Source organism: Centruroides sculpturatus, unplaced genomic scaffold, assembly GCF_000671375.1.
Source record: "Centruroides sculpturatus isolate CEXI.00-Female unplaced genomic scaffold, Cexi_2.0 scaffold722, whole genome shotgun sequence".
Taxonomy (NCBI): domain Eukaryota; kingdom Metazoa; phylum Arthropoda; class Arachnida; order Scorpiones; family Buthidae; genus Centruroides; species Centruroides sculpturatus.
Window position 1 is genome coordinate 131,139 of NW_019384969.1, and position 18,794 is coordinate 149,932.

The 18,794-nt window shown below is 26.8% G+C and overlaps 1 protein-coding gene across 1 annotated transcript in view; it reads left to right on the forward strand.

The window, feature by feature from the left end:
- LOC111632567 (succinate dehydrogenase cytochrome b560 subunit, mitochondrial-like) overlaps positions 1-11,950 on the forward strand; it is a 21,245-nt gene extending 9,295 nt beyond the window's left edge. Inside the window, exons 3-6 of the mRNA XM_023377034.1 lie at positions 3,183-3,290; positions 9,334-9,395; positions 11,383-11,543; positions 11,618-11,950. Of these exons, the coding sequence (XP_023232802.1) occupies positions 3,183-3,290; positions 9,334-9,395; positions 11,383-11,543; positions 11,618-11,722 (436 nt within the window). The 3' untranslated portion in view covers positions 11,723-11,950. The remainder of the gene's footprint in view (positions 1-3,182; positions 3,291-9,333; positions 9,396-11,382; positions 11,544-11,617) is intronic.
- The last annotated feature ends 6,844 nt before the right edge of the window (positions 11,951-18,794 follow it).

The window sequence follows — 18,794 nt, forward strand, 5'->3', positions numbered from 1 at the left end:
TAATAAGTAAGTACAATTTTATCATATGTTTTGCAAATTCATTTTCCTAATTGTAATAATATTTTAAACCGTTAGATTTTTGCATTAAAGTTTTTTTAATTGATTGATGATTGATTCAATCAACTATTTTGTTGATTGTATTAACTTGATTCTTTAGATATTGAAAATTAAATAAATAACATTATGTTAATTTAAGCGTACAGAAAGAAACGTTGCTGTTGTTCCAGCAAAGATCTTATTTTCACTTTACCGAGTGCCTAGTAGGTAATTCGCAGATTACCTAGGTAATTTGAGAAATGGAATAATTTTCACAGCTTTAACGGATCACTCTAGTTAATCTGCAGATTAGCTAGGTAATCTGAACATTAACGGATTTCGAGCTTTAGCGGTAACATATATATTTTAATATTTGAGAGAGTCAATATAAAAATAAATTTTTAATTATTTGTTTTTTTTTATATATAGGATGAGAAAACTTAAAATTTCTAATGTGTTATATGTATTGCTACATTATATATATAAATTAATTTTTGTTTAAACATAAATCAGTATGTTTGTAATAGCTGCAGAGCTTAGTCTATTACAGACAGTTTTTCATAAATTTTCTGTAGTAATATTGTAAATATGATGAAAACAAGATAAAAGATGAACATCAACATTATGCAACTAATCTATATCTATTTGTATCTATCCATCATGTTAAGTCTATTTGATTGTAAAATTTTTGAAAGGTGATAAATCTATATTAATGTTTATTTAGTAATGGTTTCAGATTTAGTTTCATTTATTAACCATCTATATTTATCATTTCTTTTTAGTTTTTGATTAGAAAATTTTTAATAACAGTTTAAACATCTACACAAATAAGTTATTAATATATGAATAGAATGAAATTCTTGTATTAAATGTATTATACATAAAAGTATTAAATTTAATATTAACAATTTGCTTAACAATAACCCTCAATACTAAAAGACAGATTTTTTTTCAGATTTTTAGGTATTTGGTTATTATGGTTTTTGATCAGTTTTTATATATTTTAGAATAGATGAATAGGCAGATTCAGTTTTCGTCTTTAGAAAACTTTAAAAATTTAAAAAAATTGATTCTTAGAAGTATTTAAACAAACAACATCGCTAAACCCGATATTTTATAAAGCTAGACATCAACCAATGTTGAATTCTATCGGGCTAGACATGGCAATATTACTAAATAAATTATGCAACCAGTTTGGCACTAGATAGAAGTGTTAGGCACCATCTCTTAATAACTGTAATAATTATAATTTTTAATTATATTAAGAAATAGTTGCTTAACGCCTCCCTCTAGTGCCAAATTGATTAAAAGACTTGTTTATTGGGTTGTTCGGAAAGTAAGTTCATTATTTTTTCGTGGAAAAAAATACAATATTTTTATAATAAATAAATATTTTATTGAATTATATATCGACTATTTTGGTCAAATACCTGTTGTCATCATTTCTGGTAGTAGCATGATTTCACATTCATAAAAGTTTTGATCATTGCTTACAAAAAACTGATCCAAGTGTTTTTTGACATTGTCATTTCAAGTAAATGTCTTAATTTAAAAAATTTGTATAGACCGGAACAAGTAATAATCTGAGTGTGCTCAATCTGGCCAATATGATTGGTGTGATAGCACATCCCATCTAAGTTACAACAGTTTCTGACAAGTTATCAAACTTGTGTGAAATTTGACATTATCATGGTAAAACACTACACTTGTTTTGTTGATCAATTCTGGCTGCCTTTTTTGTTTGATGATATTACTCAATTTGTTTACTCTATGGCAGTACACTTTCAAATCCCTTGTTAAATTGTCTGGTAAAAGCTCCAAAAAAAAAAAAAAAATTTCTTAAAATCCCACCAAAGAGAGCATCTCTCTTTAAGAACATGTGGAACCCATATATCGAAACCAATTTGTTTCAAGTAATCATAAACAATTCAATTTGACAAATTTAATCTCTTAGTGATTTCACGTGCTGTTATTCGGCAGTTTGCTTCAATCAGTACCTTTATTTTGTGTTCATTGGCTTCAACTGGCCATCCAGAACGTGGAGCATCTTTAATATTGAAATTGCCAGAATGAAATTTTGTAAACCAGTTTTGGCACTGTCATTCTGTCAATACATCTTCTCCATACACGTCACACAATTTTTTTCTCGCTTGAACAGCATTCTTACCTTTTCAGTAATAAAAGAGAGAAAATATGCTGAAAATGCTGCTTTCGATCTTCCATATTTGATAGGACACAAAAAAATAAACAATTGCACAAAATCAAACAAAATTTTTTACAAATAAGCCTTAAAATGCTAGCTGTCAAAATATATAATGATAATACGGTTTAGAATGAAAATGGCAGGAAAAATATGACTAATCCGTCTAGTGGTAAAAAAACGAACTTACTTTCTGAACAACCTAATAGTAATATTATTGTGTCTAGCCCGATAAAATTCGGCATTGGTTGGTATCTAGCATCTTAGAAGTATTTTTATAAGTTTGTTTAATGAACGGTAATTAAAAATGTGTGTGTCAGTAATTTAATGTACAATAATTTTTATTTACACTGTAGTTACACATAAATTTTTATTTAAGTTTTGCATAAATTGTGTATATATCAAATATTTTATATAGAACCATTTTGTAATATTGTTCTGAGTTTTTGTAGAGTTTTATTTTGTATTGCTTGTTACAATAATCTAGTTTCATTGTACTTGAAAAAAATCTTTGAAGTAAATATAGCTTTATCTACAGTTGTTCAGTAAAAAGATCAAAGAAAATGAATATGAGTCATGAAAATGTTACAAAGAATTTAAGAAAATAAATTTCAGAAATTTTATTACTGTACTAAGTTATGGATGAATTTTATGCAAATAAAACATTTTATCTATACTTTTGTAAAATATCAATAATAATTTTAAAATTATATATTAATTTAAATTTGTATGAAAAGTAAAGCCAAAGTTCATTTATCTTATTTTTGTTCATTTGATTGTATTACAAATAGATATTTGGCATAAACTTTTAAAATTTAAAGAAAGAATAAATTGAAAAAATATTTTTAGATGATTTTCACTGATTGTATTATTGGATGATGTAATGCTTTCTTTAGTTATTTTTTAGTATGAGTTATTGCAATTATTATTTTTAATTTTCCTATAGATTACAACCTATGGCCACAGCAACCTCAAAGTTGAAACCAAATGAAAATTTCTGGGAAAAAAATTCAAGATTAAATCGGCCACTTTCACCTCATCTTACTATTTATAGGTAAATTTTTTCAATGTATTGATATATCTTTCTAGTATGAAATTAAATAGCTAGTTTCTTTAATTTAAAATTAAGAATTTAATACCCACTACACACGTTCTCTACTACTCTGATATACAGTTAACATCTTGATTTAACAGATTTTGGAAACAGCAAACCAAAAGAATAACAAAAGTCAAATCTTGTGTTAAGATTTACACAATGGTTAGTTTTGTCTTGGTTAAATTAAATTAGATTAGGATTTTTAACATTTTTTTATATTCATTTTTATGTTTTAAATTGTAATTTTATCATAGTATACTAATTTACTAGTTTTTTTATGATTTTTGGATTTATATTATTTTGATACTCTTCAGAAAGTATAGCCAATTGGTAGGTATGGACACTGTCTTCCCTATTAGTCTAATGAATCCTATATTGATAGTATTTCTAAATAATACATAAATATAAATTTAGCAGTATATCAAAAAATTATATATCTATCCTAAAAGTTTATTAAATTTCTATAATTTATAAATTTGAATTTATAATTAACAGAGATATATCAATAATTAGTATTGGTTGAGTATCAGTATCAGCTATTCCTTAATTGTGTCAGTAGAAAGCAATTTCATTGATTTTTTTTTTAATGTAATATCACATAAATTATAAAGTAAAAGAAAATATTAAAAATGTTTATATCAGTTTTTTAATGTTAATTTATATTTATAAGTAAAAGAATTTTTAATTAAAATTTATCCTATCCTACTTTGAAGTAGTAATGCTATCTAATGGAAACAGGAATACACTTCACAAGGCAGTACCAATACCAAAATAAATCTTTATTGATGTTAATAAACTTAGAATTACAATCAATAAGTAATATAATATCCTTTACTTATTGATTGTTCTTCCAATTAATGTTTGGTTCAATTAATTTAAGAATTTGGGTATTATTATACCTTCCAATACTTTTGCTGATAAAAAATAATTTTATCAGCAAAAGTATTGGAAACTAGCAGGCATGAGCCCGGCGTTGCTTGGGCAAAAAATAACAACAGCAAAGATTAAGATTATTAGATTATTTCATACGTCTAACCTTTTTACTATATTATATTGTAGTATTTCATTTATATTTACAAAGGTTATCTTATGTAACAGTTTATCACACTGAGTGCCCAATCTAACACATTTAAAAAAATTGTTTAAATTGTGTACAGTAGAGGAATAAAGAATTTTTAAAATTTGTGAGATTGGTCATTTGGTCTGATAAACCTTTACTTAAGATAACCATTATAGTTATATAGCTGATCTTACCCATTTTCACTGGGTTTTTGCACCCAGTTAGGTCCCCACTCTTCTGAAGTTAATTAGAAAATTTTTATATGGGTCTAAAAATATATTCAATTTTCTGCAAAAATGCAAAAAACTGCATCTAAAATAGTACAGTAGAAGCTGAGTTCTTCAGGGTAATCCTTAACCCTTTCTCTCTCCCTTGTGAGGAGGGGAATTTAAAAAAATCCCTTTTTAGTGTACATTCTCATGACCACAGCCTACAATAAGAACAGCCTAGTCAAATGGGGGAAATCCTATTGAGGTGTTGTGTCCAAGTGAAAATATTTTCTCACGCTAGATGAAGCCACACAACGGACCATAACAACACACTGANAATTTTTAATTAAAATTTATCCTATCCTACTTTGAAGTAGTAATGCTATCTAATGGAAACAGGAATACACTTCACAAGGCAGTACCAATACCAAAATAAATCTTTATTGATGTTAATAAACTTAGAATTACAATCAATAAGTAATATAATATCCTTTACTTATTGATTGTTCTTCCAATTAATGTTTGGTTCAATTAATTTAAGAATTTGGGTATTATTATACCTTCCAATACTTTTGCTGATAAAAAATAATTTTATCAGCAAAAGTATTGGAAACTAGCAGGCATGAGCCCGGCGTTGCTTGGGCAAAAAATAACAACAGCAAAGATTAAGATTATTAGATTATTTCATACGTCTAACCTTTTTACTATATTATATTGTAGTATTTCATTTATATTTACAAAGGTTATCTTATGTAACAGTTTATCACACTGAGTGCCCAATCTAACACATTTAAAAAAATTGTTTAAATTGTGTACAGTAGAGGAATAAAGAATTTTTAAAATTTGTGAGATTGGTCATTTGGTCTGATAAACCTTTACTTAAGATAACCATTATAGTTATATAGCTGATCTTACCCATTTTCACTGGGTTTTTGCACCCAGTTAGGTCCCCACTCTTCTGAAGTTAATTAGAAAATTTTTATATGGGTCTAAAAATATATTCAATTTTCTGCAAAAATGCAAAAAACTGCATCTAAAATAGTACAGTAGAAGCTGAGTTCTTCAGGGTAATCCTTAACCCTTTCTCTCTCCCTTGTGAGGAGGGGAATTTAAAAAAATCCCTTTTTAGTGTACATTCTCATGACCACAGCCTACAATAAGAAAAGCCTAGTCAAATGGGGGAAATCCTATTGAGGTGTTGTGTCCAAGCGAAAATATTTTCTCACGCTAGATGAAGCCACACAACGGACCATAACAACACACTGATTAAGTTATCCTAGCTATATGCTGTCATATATTCGTAAAACAAAACAGAAATTCAAACTTAGGATATAGCAAATTATTGGCTTTTTTAATTAAGATTTTTTCCGAATTTCTGCATAACTATCTAAAACAATAGACATATTATCAATAATTATCTAGACGGTTAAATGCAATAATTAATAGGGTAGATGTACAGTACTGTACCTATTCTGACCACATTAAGACAATTTTCAACTTTAAAAATATTTTATATTCTTACAATTTTTTAAAGCAATGAAACATAGTAAAAATAGTATACAAAAACATGTTCTCTGTTACTTTATTACATTAATTTTTATTAATATTAACATTTTATAAACAAAATTTAAAATTTTAAAAATATTACAAAAATCATCAGTTTTCACCATCCCATTTTCACCATGGTTTATAATCTGATTCCAGAAAGTGTTTACTGCAAACAACTGACCAGTCACTTGGCTTCCAAAGTTTTGAATTGTTTTCATATGTAAATTTTAAAAAGAGTTAGCTTATACAGTAAATCTATTAGTTATACTATCTATAAATAATTTGTAAGCATAAATAGATAAATTGTACAAAAGTTTAAAAAATATAGCTTTCAAAAGTTTTAAAATATAGCCTAATCTCATTGCAATTAGGAGTCGTGCAAAAACCGTACTTGTCCTCATTAAGGGGGGAGTTATATGTATTTAATTTTTTGTATTTAAAAAGCTGAAATTAAGTGCTTTTCAAGTACACCCATGTAGTTTTTAGCAATGTCTTTCAACTGTTTTTGAAATATCCGAGAAATTCGATAAAAGAAAGTACTGTAATATATAAATTTTCGGGGGTTGAAATTTTCCATGTGCTTTTTCAGGGGGGTTTTATAAAAGCCACAAAATATCACAATGGGAAGGGGAAGATGAGATTTGGGAAATATGGGGACACGTGGTTTTTGCACGAACCCTTACAGCATATAAAATAATTGCAAAAGTAGCATCAATGGATGTAGCATAGATGTTATAATTTTTCCTACATTATTTAACTATGGAGCATTAAATAAATCTTACCTTTTCTGCTGACAGCTTTTATCCATTTTAAACGTAAATTCTCTTCCGCGGGATATTCGTGAAAACTTGTCCCATTTTTTTTCGATTTGTTTGATGTACAAAATGGCACAGAACAATGAACCATTTTAAATCAAACCTTTTAAAAATTCACCAGTATCTTGATATAAAATATTTTCGAAATTTTAATTTTTTTAAATCTATCATAAGCACGTCTTTGCAACAGATTTACCGTTGATCACTTGATCGAATAGTCCGGTCATCAGCACTCCTAGTGAGGATTATGTGCAAACAGCCTCAGGAATCGACACACGTATTCAAAGCAAATGGCTAGGCTGTTCTTATTGTAGGCTGTGTCATGACATACCCTAACTGTGTACCAAATTTCAACTTTCAACTCCTAATCATTTGGCTCTGCACTTATTATCATTATTATTGTTATCATCATCAACCCATCTTGATTATAAGATATGTAATGCCCTATTATTAATAACAGAACATAGTTACTTTTTTTAACAACCAAGTCTATATTCAGAAACAAGGCATATCCATGGGTTTCCTACTTTCAACAATTTTAGTAGAGTTAATTGTGAGAAATATTGAATTTAATATTTTCTCTGTATCTCTCATAACCTGTTTTCTGTTCCTGTACATCAGGTATATAAAGATTTTTTAGCATGACACTGACAAGTTATCACAGTTTGTACAGCTTTTGTTGTTGGTAGACTGTTCTATTAGTTTTACTATAAAAAGTGAAAAAGACAAGATTAATTTTCTGTATCTAATTTATAGAACTTCCACAGGCCTTAGCTATGGCATGCATTATAAATTTATTTTATGCCCTTACATAATACATGCCACATCTTTCCAACCACCAGTGTATATTAATAATGTCATTGCTGCACTTATCTATAAGTTTTATTTGTTTCCATTGTCACAATATTTAACACACAAGAAATTACAAATTATTGCAATAGCAGCCCAGAAAGTGGAATATATGCCTGCAAAATTTAAACATATGAATACCCAGATATGCATGTTGCTCTTCTCACATGCAGTATTAATTATTAAGAAAATGGAGATTATATTTATAACCCCATCTATTCTATACCTAGAGCCCATCTTGTTATTCAATCCCAGAAATTTTAGAAAATGTGAGCCTAATCTCTCAAGTAACCACATATCACATACAGACTCCTATACAATGAGAGAGATGTATGATCCACATTAGAAACATTGAGTGTTTATTTTTCATTTTGACAGCTAAATAGTAACACAAATCTCTTTTTACATTGGGGAAAATTACAAATCTGATTAACTGAATACCAGAACAATATCTGTAACAAGTGCTCAACAGAATTTTCTAGGTGTGTGGTGGAACAAAATTATGTATCTGTATGGAATGAGACTTTGCTTCATTTAGTGTGTTGACAGAAAATTACTTTCATCTGGGAGGCTTTATTCTTTGAAAAATTGGGACCCAGTAATAAATCCACATTGAAATTCCCAAGAATTTGGGTATCATTCTTAAAAGTTTGGACTTATAACTTATCACCATGATGTTACTTGTTGTAATTCTAAGTTTATTAACATTAATAAGTAAAGATTTATTTTGGTGGTGGTATTGCCTTGTGAAATGTATTCCTGTTTCTTTCAATACATTTGCTACTGTTTGTTTTTAGTGCTAATGTCTTTCCATGAGTACTATTTTCATGACTAAGTTTATCTAAAATGTAACTTTTCACTTTTCAAACATTTTGTATATATATTATGTTTTCAAACAGTTAACATGTATATTTAAATTTTATTATAATAATGTTCTCTTCTTCATCTGAAGATTACATTTATAAAATTTTGAAAGTGCTGCTTGCAATGATGTTATACCTAATAAAATTGTTTAAAAACTGATAGACAATGGTTATTTTGTTATTTAATTGGAACATAATTCATAGAAAAATAAGTACAGGCTATCATTTTAAAGAAAAAAAATTTTTTTCAATTTTTGAAAGATTTGAATTGAAAGATTTCTTGGTATTATCAATTAATAAGCTTCAATAACATTTGTATAAGCTTATAAATTATATTTTCTTAGATAATATTAAAAAAAATTGTTATATTAATACAACTTGAAATTTAATTCAGGTACTGCTACATATATTGCTTGAAATAGACATTGTAAATTGATGCTTAGTATGTAAATTATTGTATTGCTAACATAATATCAGATTTACATTTAAATAATGAAATTTTGATAATTCAGAAGCATAATAAAGATGCTTTAGTCAGTATGCAAATTTAATGTTTATCTTTTACCTAAATCGTAATTAATGATATAAATAGCAATATATTATTTTATTATTTAGAAAAATAAGTATTTTTATGCCAAAAAATTCTTTATTTTTCAGTTTTCAAATAACATCAGTGCTATCAGTCACTCATAGAGGAACAGGCATTGGTTTGGGTACAGGTAAATTTTATTTTTCCATTTTTATTATCTGATATTAATTTTAGATTTTAGTAACAACAACAGAAATATAGACTTATTAATTAGATTAATTAGATTGTATTATATTGTTTGTTTTATTTTAATAAATATACAGTTTTTAAATAATTTGAATTAATGTTTTTATACTTGTATTTGGTATTGATTTCTTCAGTGGAAATTTATTAATATTTCATTTGAATGAATGCTTAGAATGTAAAATTAAAATTATAGTGCTTTATATCTTTGTAATGGTTAGTGCATATGTACAAACTAAATTAAACTAAATAAACACTGAAAGATTAAAGAAATCAATTTTTTATGTAGATCAGTGTTTCTCAAAGTTTTGATATCCATGTATTCCTTCTTAAATTTTTCTAACTACCAAGTACTCCCTAGTCAAAAAGAAAAACATTTTTTCAAACTACTCAAATACAGCACTTCTTTATTCAACTGAACATTTGAGCATTATTATAAAAAAAATTTTTTGAACTGAATTGAAGAAAATTTTATATTTTGAATGTAACATGAATCTGTATATGTAAAATGAAAATGAATGTGTACTAAATATAATGTTATNTTTGAATGGAAAATTAAATATTATTAGATTCTTCTTAGTCGTTTCGTTTAACATTTTATCAATTTCAAAATCCACCATACCTTTTAGCTTGCTATGCGAGTCCGTTCTTTCTTCTAATATACGTAGTTTTTTGTACATGTCCTTCATCTCTTCCTTTATCTTTAAATTTTCTTCATTCATACGGTTAATTTCAGCTCTCATAGAACGGATTTCGACGTTTAGACGATCAAATTTGTCTTGGATTAATTCATAAACTGATTTCAGTGAGTATTCAGGTTCAACAGTCTTTGTTCGTAAATCTTCTTCCGGTTCAAAAAAATCTTTTATTGTACCATACCTTGAGATATCAGTGTTGTTCTTGGATTGTTCCTCAATTAAGTATTCTTCTCCTGACATTTCGCTTGTCTGAGTATTTTCCTCTATATCTCTTGTATACTGTCTACGTGGTCTTCCTCGTCCCCTTTTTTGCATACCTGCTTGACTTGGTAATGGAGGAGATCGAGGAAGAGGTCCGGGATTTAACTCAATACCAGCAATCATTAGTAGAATTAGAATTATTATTCGAGTTAATAAAACATTTAAACTACATATTTCAGTTCTAAACTTATTATTTTGTTGTAAAAATTCCATGTCTAACGTCGCCACAACAGCTCAGCAAAAAAGTCCTTAATAAACTGATTTAATTTTCTTCGTAAATAGTTATTTAATATTAAATTATAAAGTTATTAAAAATATTAAATTATTGATGAAAGCAATTCATAATATGGTGTACAAATATTCATAAAAACATATCAGATATGTTTTTATGAATATTTGTACCACCATATTATGAATTGGTTGCTGAGAAAGTTACTGGTATTCTGTAAATTTTAAATTAAGTTTACATTTAAATTCTGTAAAAGTATTGTTTGCGTATATAGTATATATTTTTTTTCTGATTATTCCAAAGCATTGTAGAACAATAAAATACATTTTTCTGACCCTCTATATTGTATTGAAATGGAAGTTTTTGATTTTCTCAAGAATATTTATAGTACCATCTGTAACAGACATTTGAATATTATAAATTATTTTATAAAACAATAATAGTAATGATTGAATACTCAACATATGAATTGAATTGACACTATACATTTCATAAAGAAGTAACACAGAATGGGTTTTAGTATTTTAGTAAGTAGTAAAGGTTGGTAGATATATGTAGTTGCAGAAGGTGCCTATTTTGAACATTAAATCAACCTCTGTAAATAATTTTACTATTATGTAATAACAGTTATATTAAAAGTTTCATTTATTTTTGATTCTGTTATGTATAGCACAATTATCATTTAAAATCAATATACTAATACTTAAAATGTTTTTAATAAAAATTTCAATTTTGTCTTATTTCAGTTTTGTATGGATTTGCGGTTGGGACTCTCCTATTGCCTTCTAATTACCCACATTACATTGAATGGTTAAGCTCATTACACATCAGTCCATTAATTTCTGTAGTTAAATTTGGGTTGGCATGGTCTTTTTTCTTTCATTATTTTAATGGAATAAGACATTTAGTAAGTAATATTAATAATTAATCATTTTAAAATTGTGTTTTATTGCATTGATTTTATTGATAATGTTATTTCAGGCATGGGATGCAGGCTATGGATTTGAATTGAGTAACTTGTACAAGTCTGGTTATGCTGTTTTAGGATTATCAACCATTTTGTCTCTTCTTGTTTTATTTGCTTAGTTTAAAATAAGTAGATTTTAAAATTAGAAACTAGTGTTAAACAAAATGTAATCTACAAAGACATATTTATGATATATTGGACTTTGTATAATTTGGAGACTATTGGAAATTTAAAAAAGAACACTGTTTTTTTTAACAATTTAAACAAGAATTTAGTTGGATTTCATTTGAATTTAAATAATTTTGTAAAAGTTAAGTACTTTAATATTAAATAAACTAAGCATAACACATGTTAAAAATTTAAATTATTATTAAATAAACAATAAAATAATAATATTTTATTGAAATGATTGGAAGTTATGTTTCATATATCATAAATTAATTATGAAAAAGAAAGATGAAATCCACTTTCATCTTACTTCCTCTTTTCATTTGATACAATTTTACTTTATATATTTATAATAATGATACATCAACACTTTATAATCCAAATTAATATATTTTATAATATTATATTATCAGTGTTAATAAGTATATCTTGGTTCTAAATTGCAACTATTTCATTTACATTAATGAAAATTATAGAAAGTGAGTTTCAAAGGAAGAAAATTTTCCAATGACATAACAAGTGATGCAGTATCATTATAAAGACAATACAGTATATTATATTAAATATCAGAATCATTTTCTTGGGCAGATGCAAACATTCTGAAGAGTTTAAATGTGATAGAAGTTTTTATATACAGTATATATGTTGCAGTCAAAACCAGTTTTTAGTTAGGATGCGTTTTAACTATTTGAAACTAGTTTATACTGGATGTCTTTGTTACATCAAGAATTTCCTAGTTATAACTAGAATTTACTGCTGTACGTGTTTGGATTTTAGATTTTACACGTTTTGAATTTTAGCTACATAAATATGCTTGGGGGAAATAAATAAAGTGATGATTGGGATTAAAACATTTGTATTATTTAATACAATATTTATTGAAAATATTGGTCATACATCTGTGTTATTAACATTAATTAAAGCAATATGAAATTAATCATGCACTATAGGAACATTTTTAAGGAAAATCACAGAGTTATGTTGGCAATATTAACACTAAAACAACAACAGTAATATTAATTAAAGTCATACAAAAATAATCATTCAATAAATGAACATAAATATAAAAATTAAGTTTACATTACTTGTTATTGCAAAGCAAACTATCATGGCATTTCAAGTTACACAAGTTACCTTTTTTCTTACAAAAGCATCGCTTCGACGTACATGCCTTTTTACACAAACAGTGAACAAATCCTTGGCCTATTCCTAAGGCTGCTCTTTTGGCAGTAGTTCTTAAGATACATTTGTCTCTGGCACTCCTAGTAGCAAGAATTTTTCTTTGGACATGTTGAATTCTGATCTGAACAAGTACATTTAAGTTTTCAAATAGGTTCATACTTATTTTAAATTGATTCTTTAATTAATAATAATTATGGTAAATTGTGCCCAAAAAAGGAAAAATATTTTTTCATAATAATTAGACCTCAAAATATTAATGAATTAACTGCATAGTTAGTAACATTAACTTAAACAGTGGCAAAATTGAACAATACATACCTGCAATACAATTTATCAAGTATCCCATATTTTGTTCCAAATTTGTGCAAACCGTGTTCATCATTTTGAAGACTCACTCCAATAATATTATGAAGATCTGCTTTTGCTCTGCCGACATCAGGAATTGGTATAATTATATTATCACCGTATATTCTACAAGAGCATATATTGAATCCAAAGCCAATTTCATTTTCTGTGCCTGTTTTTTCCAAGTTTAGATGAGCTTTTTCGCTTGCTGCTATTATTTGGGTCTGTTGATTTGTATTAGCTACAGCTTCTGGATCTTTGTCACTAGCTGGTATTATTTGAGGCTTTGCACTCATACTATCTGCATCTTCTGGGTCTTCTTGACTGTCTATTACCTCTAGCTACATCAGTTACCTCCACTGAAACATCTAATATTTCCACATCATTGGATGCCTTCTTTTCTTTATCTATCACATTAATTTTATTTAAAGCCTCTTTCAGATCATCATCATCTCATATCTCTTTAATAATATCTAGAGGCAAACTTGAAGTCATAAGCCCTACTCGCGGCTCTGTACCAAACATGGCTTTATATGGTGATTGCTTAATACCAGAATGAAGTGCCCAATTTTTCATAAATTGTGCAAAGTGAAGACCGTTTGACCAGTTTGTATTGTTGTTGTCATGCATCCACAAAGCCAACATTTTTTGAATGTCCTGATTACTCCATTCAATTATATTTTAATACACTATATACACTATAAAATTACACTATTTTATTAGGATGTAAAGTAAAAATTATTTTTTATACTTTTAAGGTGGATTTGTGTAGTTAAAACATAGCTTTTTTTTATTAAAAATAAAGAAAACAGAAACAAAAATCAAAGTGATAAACATATCAGAATACTTTTAACTATTATTTGCAATTCCCACATTACTAGACAACAATTATTGATTACAATCAGTAAATATTGCCTCATACATTATTTTTAATAAAATTCAGTTAATTAAATCTTTTTAACAGTGTAAATTCAATAAAGAAGACAATGACTTTAGGGCGTTTATTAATGCCTTATATTTTAACTTTAATTAGTTAGATTATATTAGGCTAATGTATATGCTTATTATTCTCTGTAATTTGTAGATGTTGCCTAGCAATGACAGATTTGTAAATAACATCTAACATTATTTTAATATAATTTATATTTTCCTTTCTTATCTAATTTTTTAATGCAAAAATCTTGTTTTGATTATATTAAACCAGATTGATGTGTAAAAATGATTTTGTTTACATCTAAATTAAATATTGTAATATTTGAATAAGTGATTCAAGTATTTGCTTTAGCATCCAGATTGGATGGTTGTTTAAATCAATTGTTTGTTCTAGTTCAATTATGGAACACAATTGGAGCAAGAACAAAGTTTTTTTGGAATGTATATGTAGAACATTCAGTTTAATTTAACTCTAATTGCAAGTTAAGGTTGAAACAGAACTTTATTGAAATATTTATTACATCTAAGAACATAAATTACATGGTATGTTAATCCAAAAAACTTTATTGGAATAGATGATTTCTTGTAAAAGAGAGAATAAAATTTAATAGCACTATTTTATTAACATAGTCAAATCTCACTATGGCCTACTTAAATAACAGTATCCTTTAATTAGGTTTTCATTACTGGTTTTGTAGACTTTAAAGAATTAAAAGCTAGTGGCTAGAATTAAAAAGTTGTTTATATGGTTTTTATTGAATCCTTCAATAAAACCCATATAAACAACTGCTCCTTGTGTGATGTGTTACTGAAGAAAGAAAGCCACTAGCTTTTAATTCTTTAAACATTATCCTTGTAAACAGATCTTTTCTGTAAATATTAAATAGAGAATTTTTTTGTATCTATGAATTACTATACATATAATTTTTCATTTCAAGTGACAATTATTTTTAAATTGTGATTTTTAAACTGAAACTTGTATCTAGGTCACATTATTATGTACAGGTATCCCACATATAATACAGTTTCAAATTTTGGGATATTCTCTGTAAAACATGACTTCTGGTTTCACTCTAACATGATTTTGGAAATCCAGCGTACAAAATTTCACAATTTTTAAATGTAAACTTCATTATTTGATTTTTTTTTTATTCAAGTAAGCATTTGTGTTGTTTCAAATTATTTTGTGTTTTTCATCAGTTTTCATTAAAGACAATTTTTTTTTCTTTCTTGTCCTAGCTCTCCTATCAACCAGGTCTCATGGTCATTGCTTTCAGACTTTAGCCCTTAATATTGTCAGTGTGTTTTGTTTTTATAGATTAATCTTTGTATTTAGTGAAGTTTATTTAAACATTTTTAGATAAGTGCTATTAAAGTTCTTTTAAACTGTATGTAAGCAATCATTTGTAAAATGATGAAGGTAATATGGCAGCATTATGGTACTGGAACAATTTGGTATTTGAACACAAATTCTGGAAAAAGAGTCACTCGGTACTCAACTGAACAAACGTGACCCACTAGAACAAATTTTCAATTAATAAAATTTTTATTTTGTCATCCAGAAAAATTTTTTATGATATAAATAAAAATATGAAAATTTTGCTGATACTTCTGATCAAGTTCAACAAAAAAGCTGAGATGACAATGATACTTTGTAAAAAGAAAATGCTCTGGCTTAACTAAAATTAATATTAATGCATAATACAGTACTTTTAATTGTGGTTGTTAGTTAATAATTGATTGGAAATAAATTATCAATTGCTTTAATAAACATATTTCTCTTAGTAACAAAAAAAATAGTACACTTTTGCTAACTTTTGGAATGTAACCCTGTTTTGTATTAATCCTTTGTTTCATATAGTATGAGTTTACATAACACAGCACTTTTTTGGAACATAACTACAGTGTTATACAAGGGATACCTGTATAATTATTTTTGTCTGAAGTATTTCTGTTTAATACACACACACGGTGGTGTCACTTTCAGAGGGAATAAATTGTGGCACTAAATCAAGTTTTGACTATGTAATTATTTCTAAAGTTTATCCATATTTAATAGAAATACTGCAAAATACTTAGATTTATGCATTGAAATTGAATATTAATAATATCTACAGTATATAAAATTGTTTACAGTCGACCCCCTATAACACTGTTGATAATTTTGTTTTATATGAATTCCATGTTGTATGAGTCACTTAGATTTTACAAATACGTGTGCCGGGCTGTGAATGGCTCCCGTATTTGTAAAAGCTAAGTGACTTGTACAACATGGAATTCATATAAAATGGAATTATCAACAGTGTTATAGGGGGGTTGACTGTACTTTGTACTTCATAATTGCAGAGAGAATAATTGGAATATAAATTCACCAACTTTGCACATAAACTATATATATTAAGAATAAACTTCAAAGAAGTGTACAACTTTAGAAAGTTGTACACTTCTTTGAAGTTTATTCTTAAATAGTTCTTAGACATGTTCAGTGCCTATTTCAAGAATTATTTTTAAAAATTATTTCAGTTACATGATTTTTCTTATAGGCATTAAATATATCTAAGAACATGTTTTGATGTAAAAAAGTCATCAATTATAAACACCTCAAAGGTTTTAAATTTTGAATAATCCAAACCTCAAATTAATGTACGTTAGATATAGATGGTAATTCAGACAAAAGTATAACTTGCAAGGAGTTTGGTTACAATTCAAGTTATACTTTAAAACACTAAAACTAGTGGTGAATAAACAGCCAGCTCATGGTGTCACCAAGTCTGACTCATAGCATCATCAAGCTCCTTGCACTATTACTTGTAAAACAACTTTTAGAATAATATATAGGTCAAAGTCAAGATTATTTTAGAATTTTGATAATTTTTAGGAAACGATACAAAGTCAATCTTGTGGTAACAATTTGTTTAAAAAGTTAGAAGGGAATCTGATTTGCTTGAAGTAAACCGAGTTAAAGGTATTGACCAAACATTAATAAATCACTAATTTTCTAACTTTATCTAAATTGTAAAATACTGAATGTAACAATAAAATAATGTAAATCCTAATAAGAAAAAGAAAGAAATTTTGATTTAAACAAGCTTAATGAATTTTAATAATTACTATTAGATGAAGAAAACAGGAAAATAACAAGCAATAAGCTCAAATTTTGGCTGATGAATCATAAAGCTTGTAACATAATGTTAATTTAAATGAATAATGTAAACATACATGTAAAAACTCAATATTATTAATTTAAATATAGAATGCAAAAAATGTCAGAAATTTAATGAATTTTTTTATCAAGATTTAAGAAGTTGCAGTTTAGTCAGAAGGTGGTATGCTCACACACACAATGAAAGTACATGGTCAGTGAATGTACTAGTAAATTTTACATCTTTACTAAAGTAATAAGTGAATCTTAAAGCATTTACAAAATTTCAATTTTTGATTGTCCTGAAAATCCTGAAAAATTGATGGTTGAAAATGAAGTTTCTCAGATAAAACTGTTACTTTAAGGACAATTGTATCTGCCCATACTTGCAGTACAAGACAAGGCTTTTTCAAATGTTCTTGCACTTTGAAATGCCAGACTATGAAATATAAATGCAAGAAGAATGACACTTTAAGCATTTCTAAATGTCATAACTCTTTGACTTGCTGCAAATAAATAAATAACATTAATTAAAAGGGTTTTTGTTGTATTTTAAATTTACTTTTCATAATCTCAGCCTGTAAAGATAAACAAACACACTAAAGACAGTATACAGTCTAGTGAATGTGAATTTATTATTTTAAAATGAACAATTTGTTTCACATTTACTAATTACTTTATTGAAGGTTTACATTCAGTATTAATAGATCACATTCATTGTAATGTATATATAAATATGTGTTTATATGTATGCCATTATTACTTGATACAGCAATGCATTTGATTTCTTTGTTTTGTGCGAACCAGTTTGCCAAAAGATTTCCAGTATGGATGATAAATAAGGAATAAAACCCATTTGAACTATTCATGAAAAATGTAGATTCCATTCTAACCAAATTCTTGAGAAAAAAACTTGTGTCCATCCTATGATATGTGATCTAGATTATTTTGGATTAGAATTTTCTTATTCATTCCTCATATATTGATTAACCCAAGTCAAGAGATTGTAAATTAGTAAAATTTTAGGGATTGCTCATAAAAGTTCATTTAAAAATGATGTAAAGTTTGATGATGATAATTTCATTTTTATATGTATAGTAGTAATATTTTATTTAAATAGTGCAACTGAACATTGAAAAATATATTCATTTTGCAATACTCTATATGTCCAAAGCTAAATGTATCTAATTAACTTTTAATATTATTCTCTACAACAATTTAACTTAAGAATTGATAAATTGTAAATTTTTAATTAATTACATTGATGTAAAGATTTATCAGTAAGCATTTAGAGACAATTTGTTTTTTATTTTTGCAACTTTTAAGGTTATTTAATTTAATATTTTAGAGTATTTAATTTCAAATAATAAGAACGATGAAAATCATTTCAAACACATACAAATGAAAGAATAAATTACTAA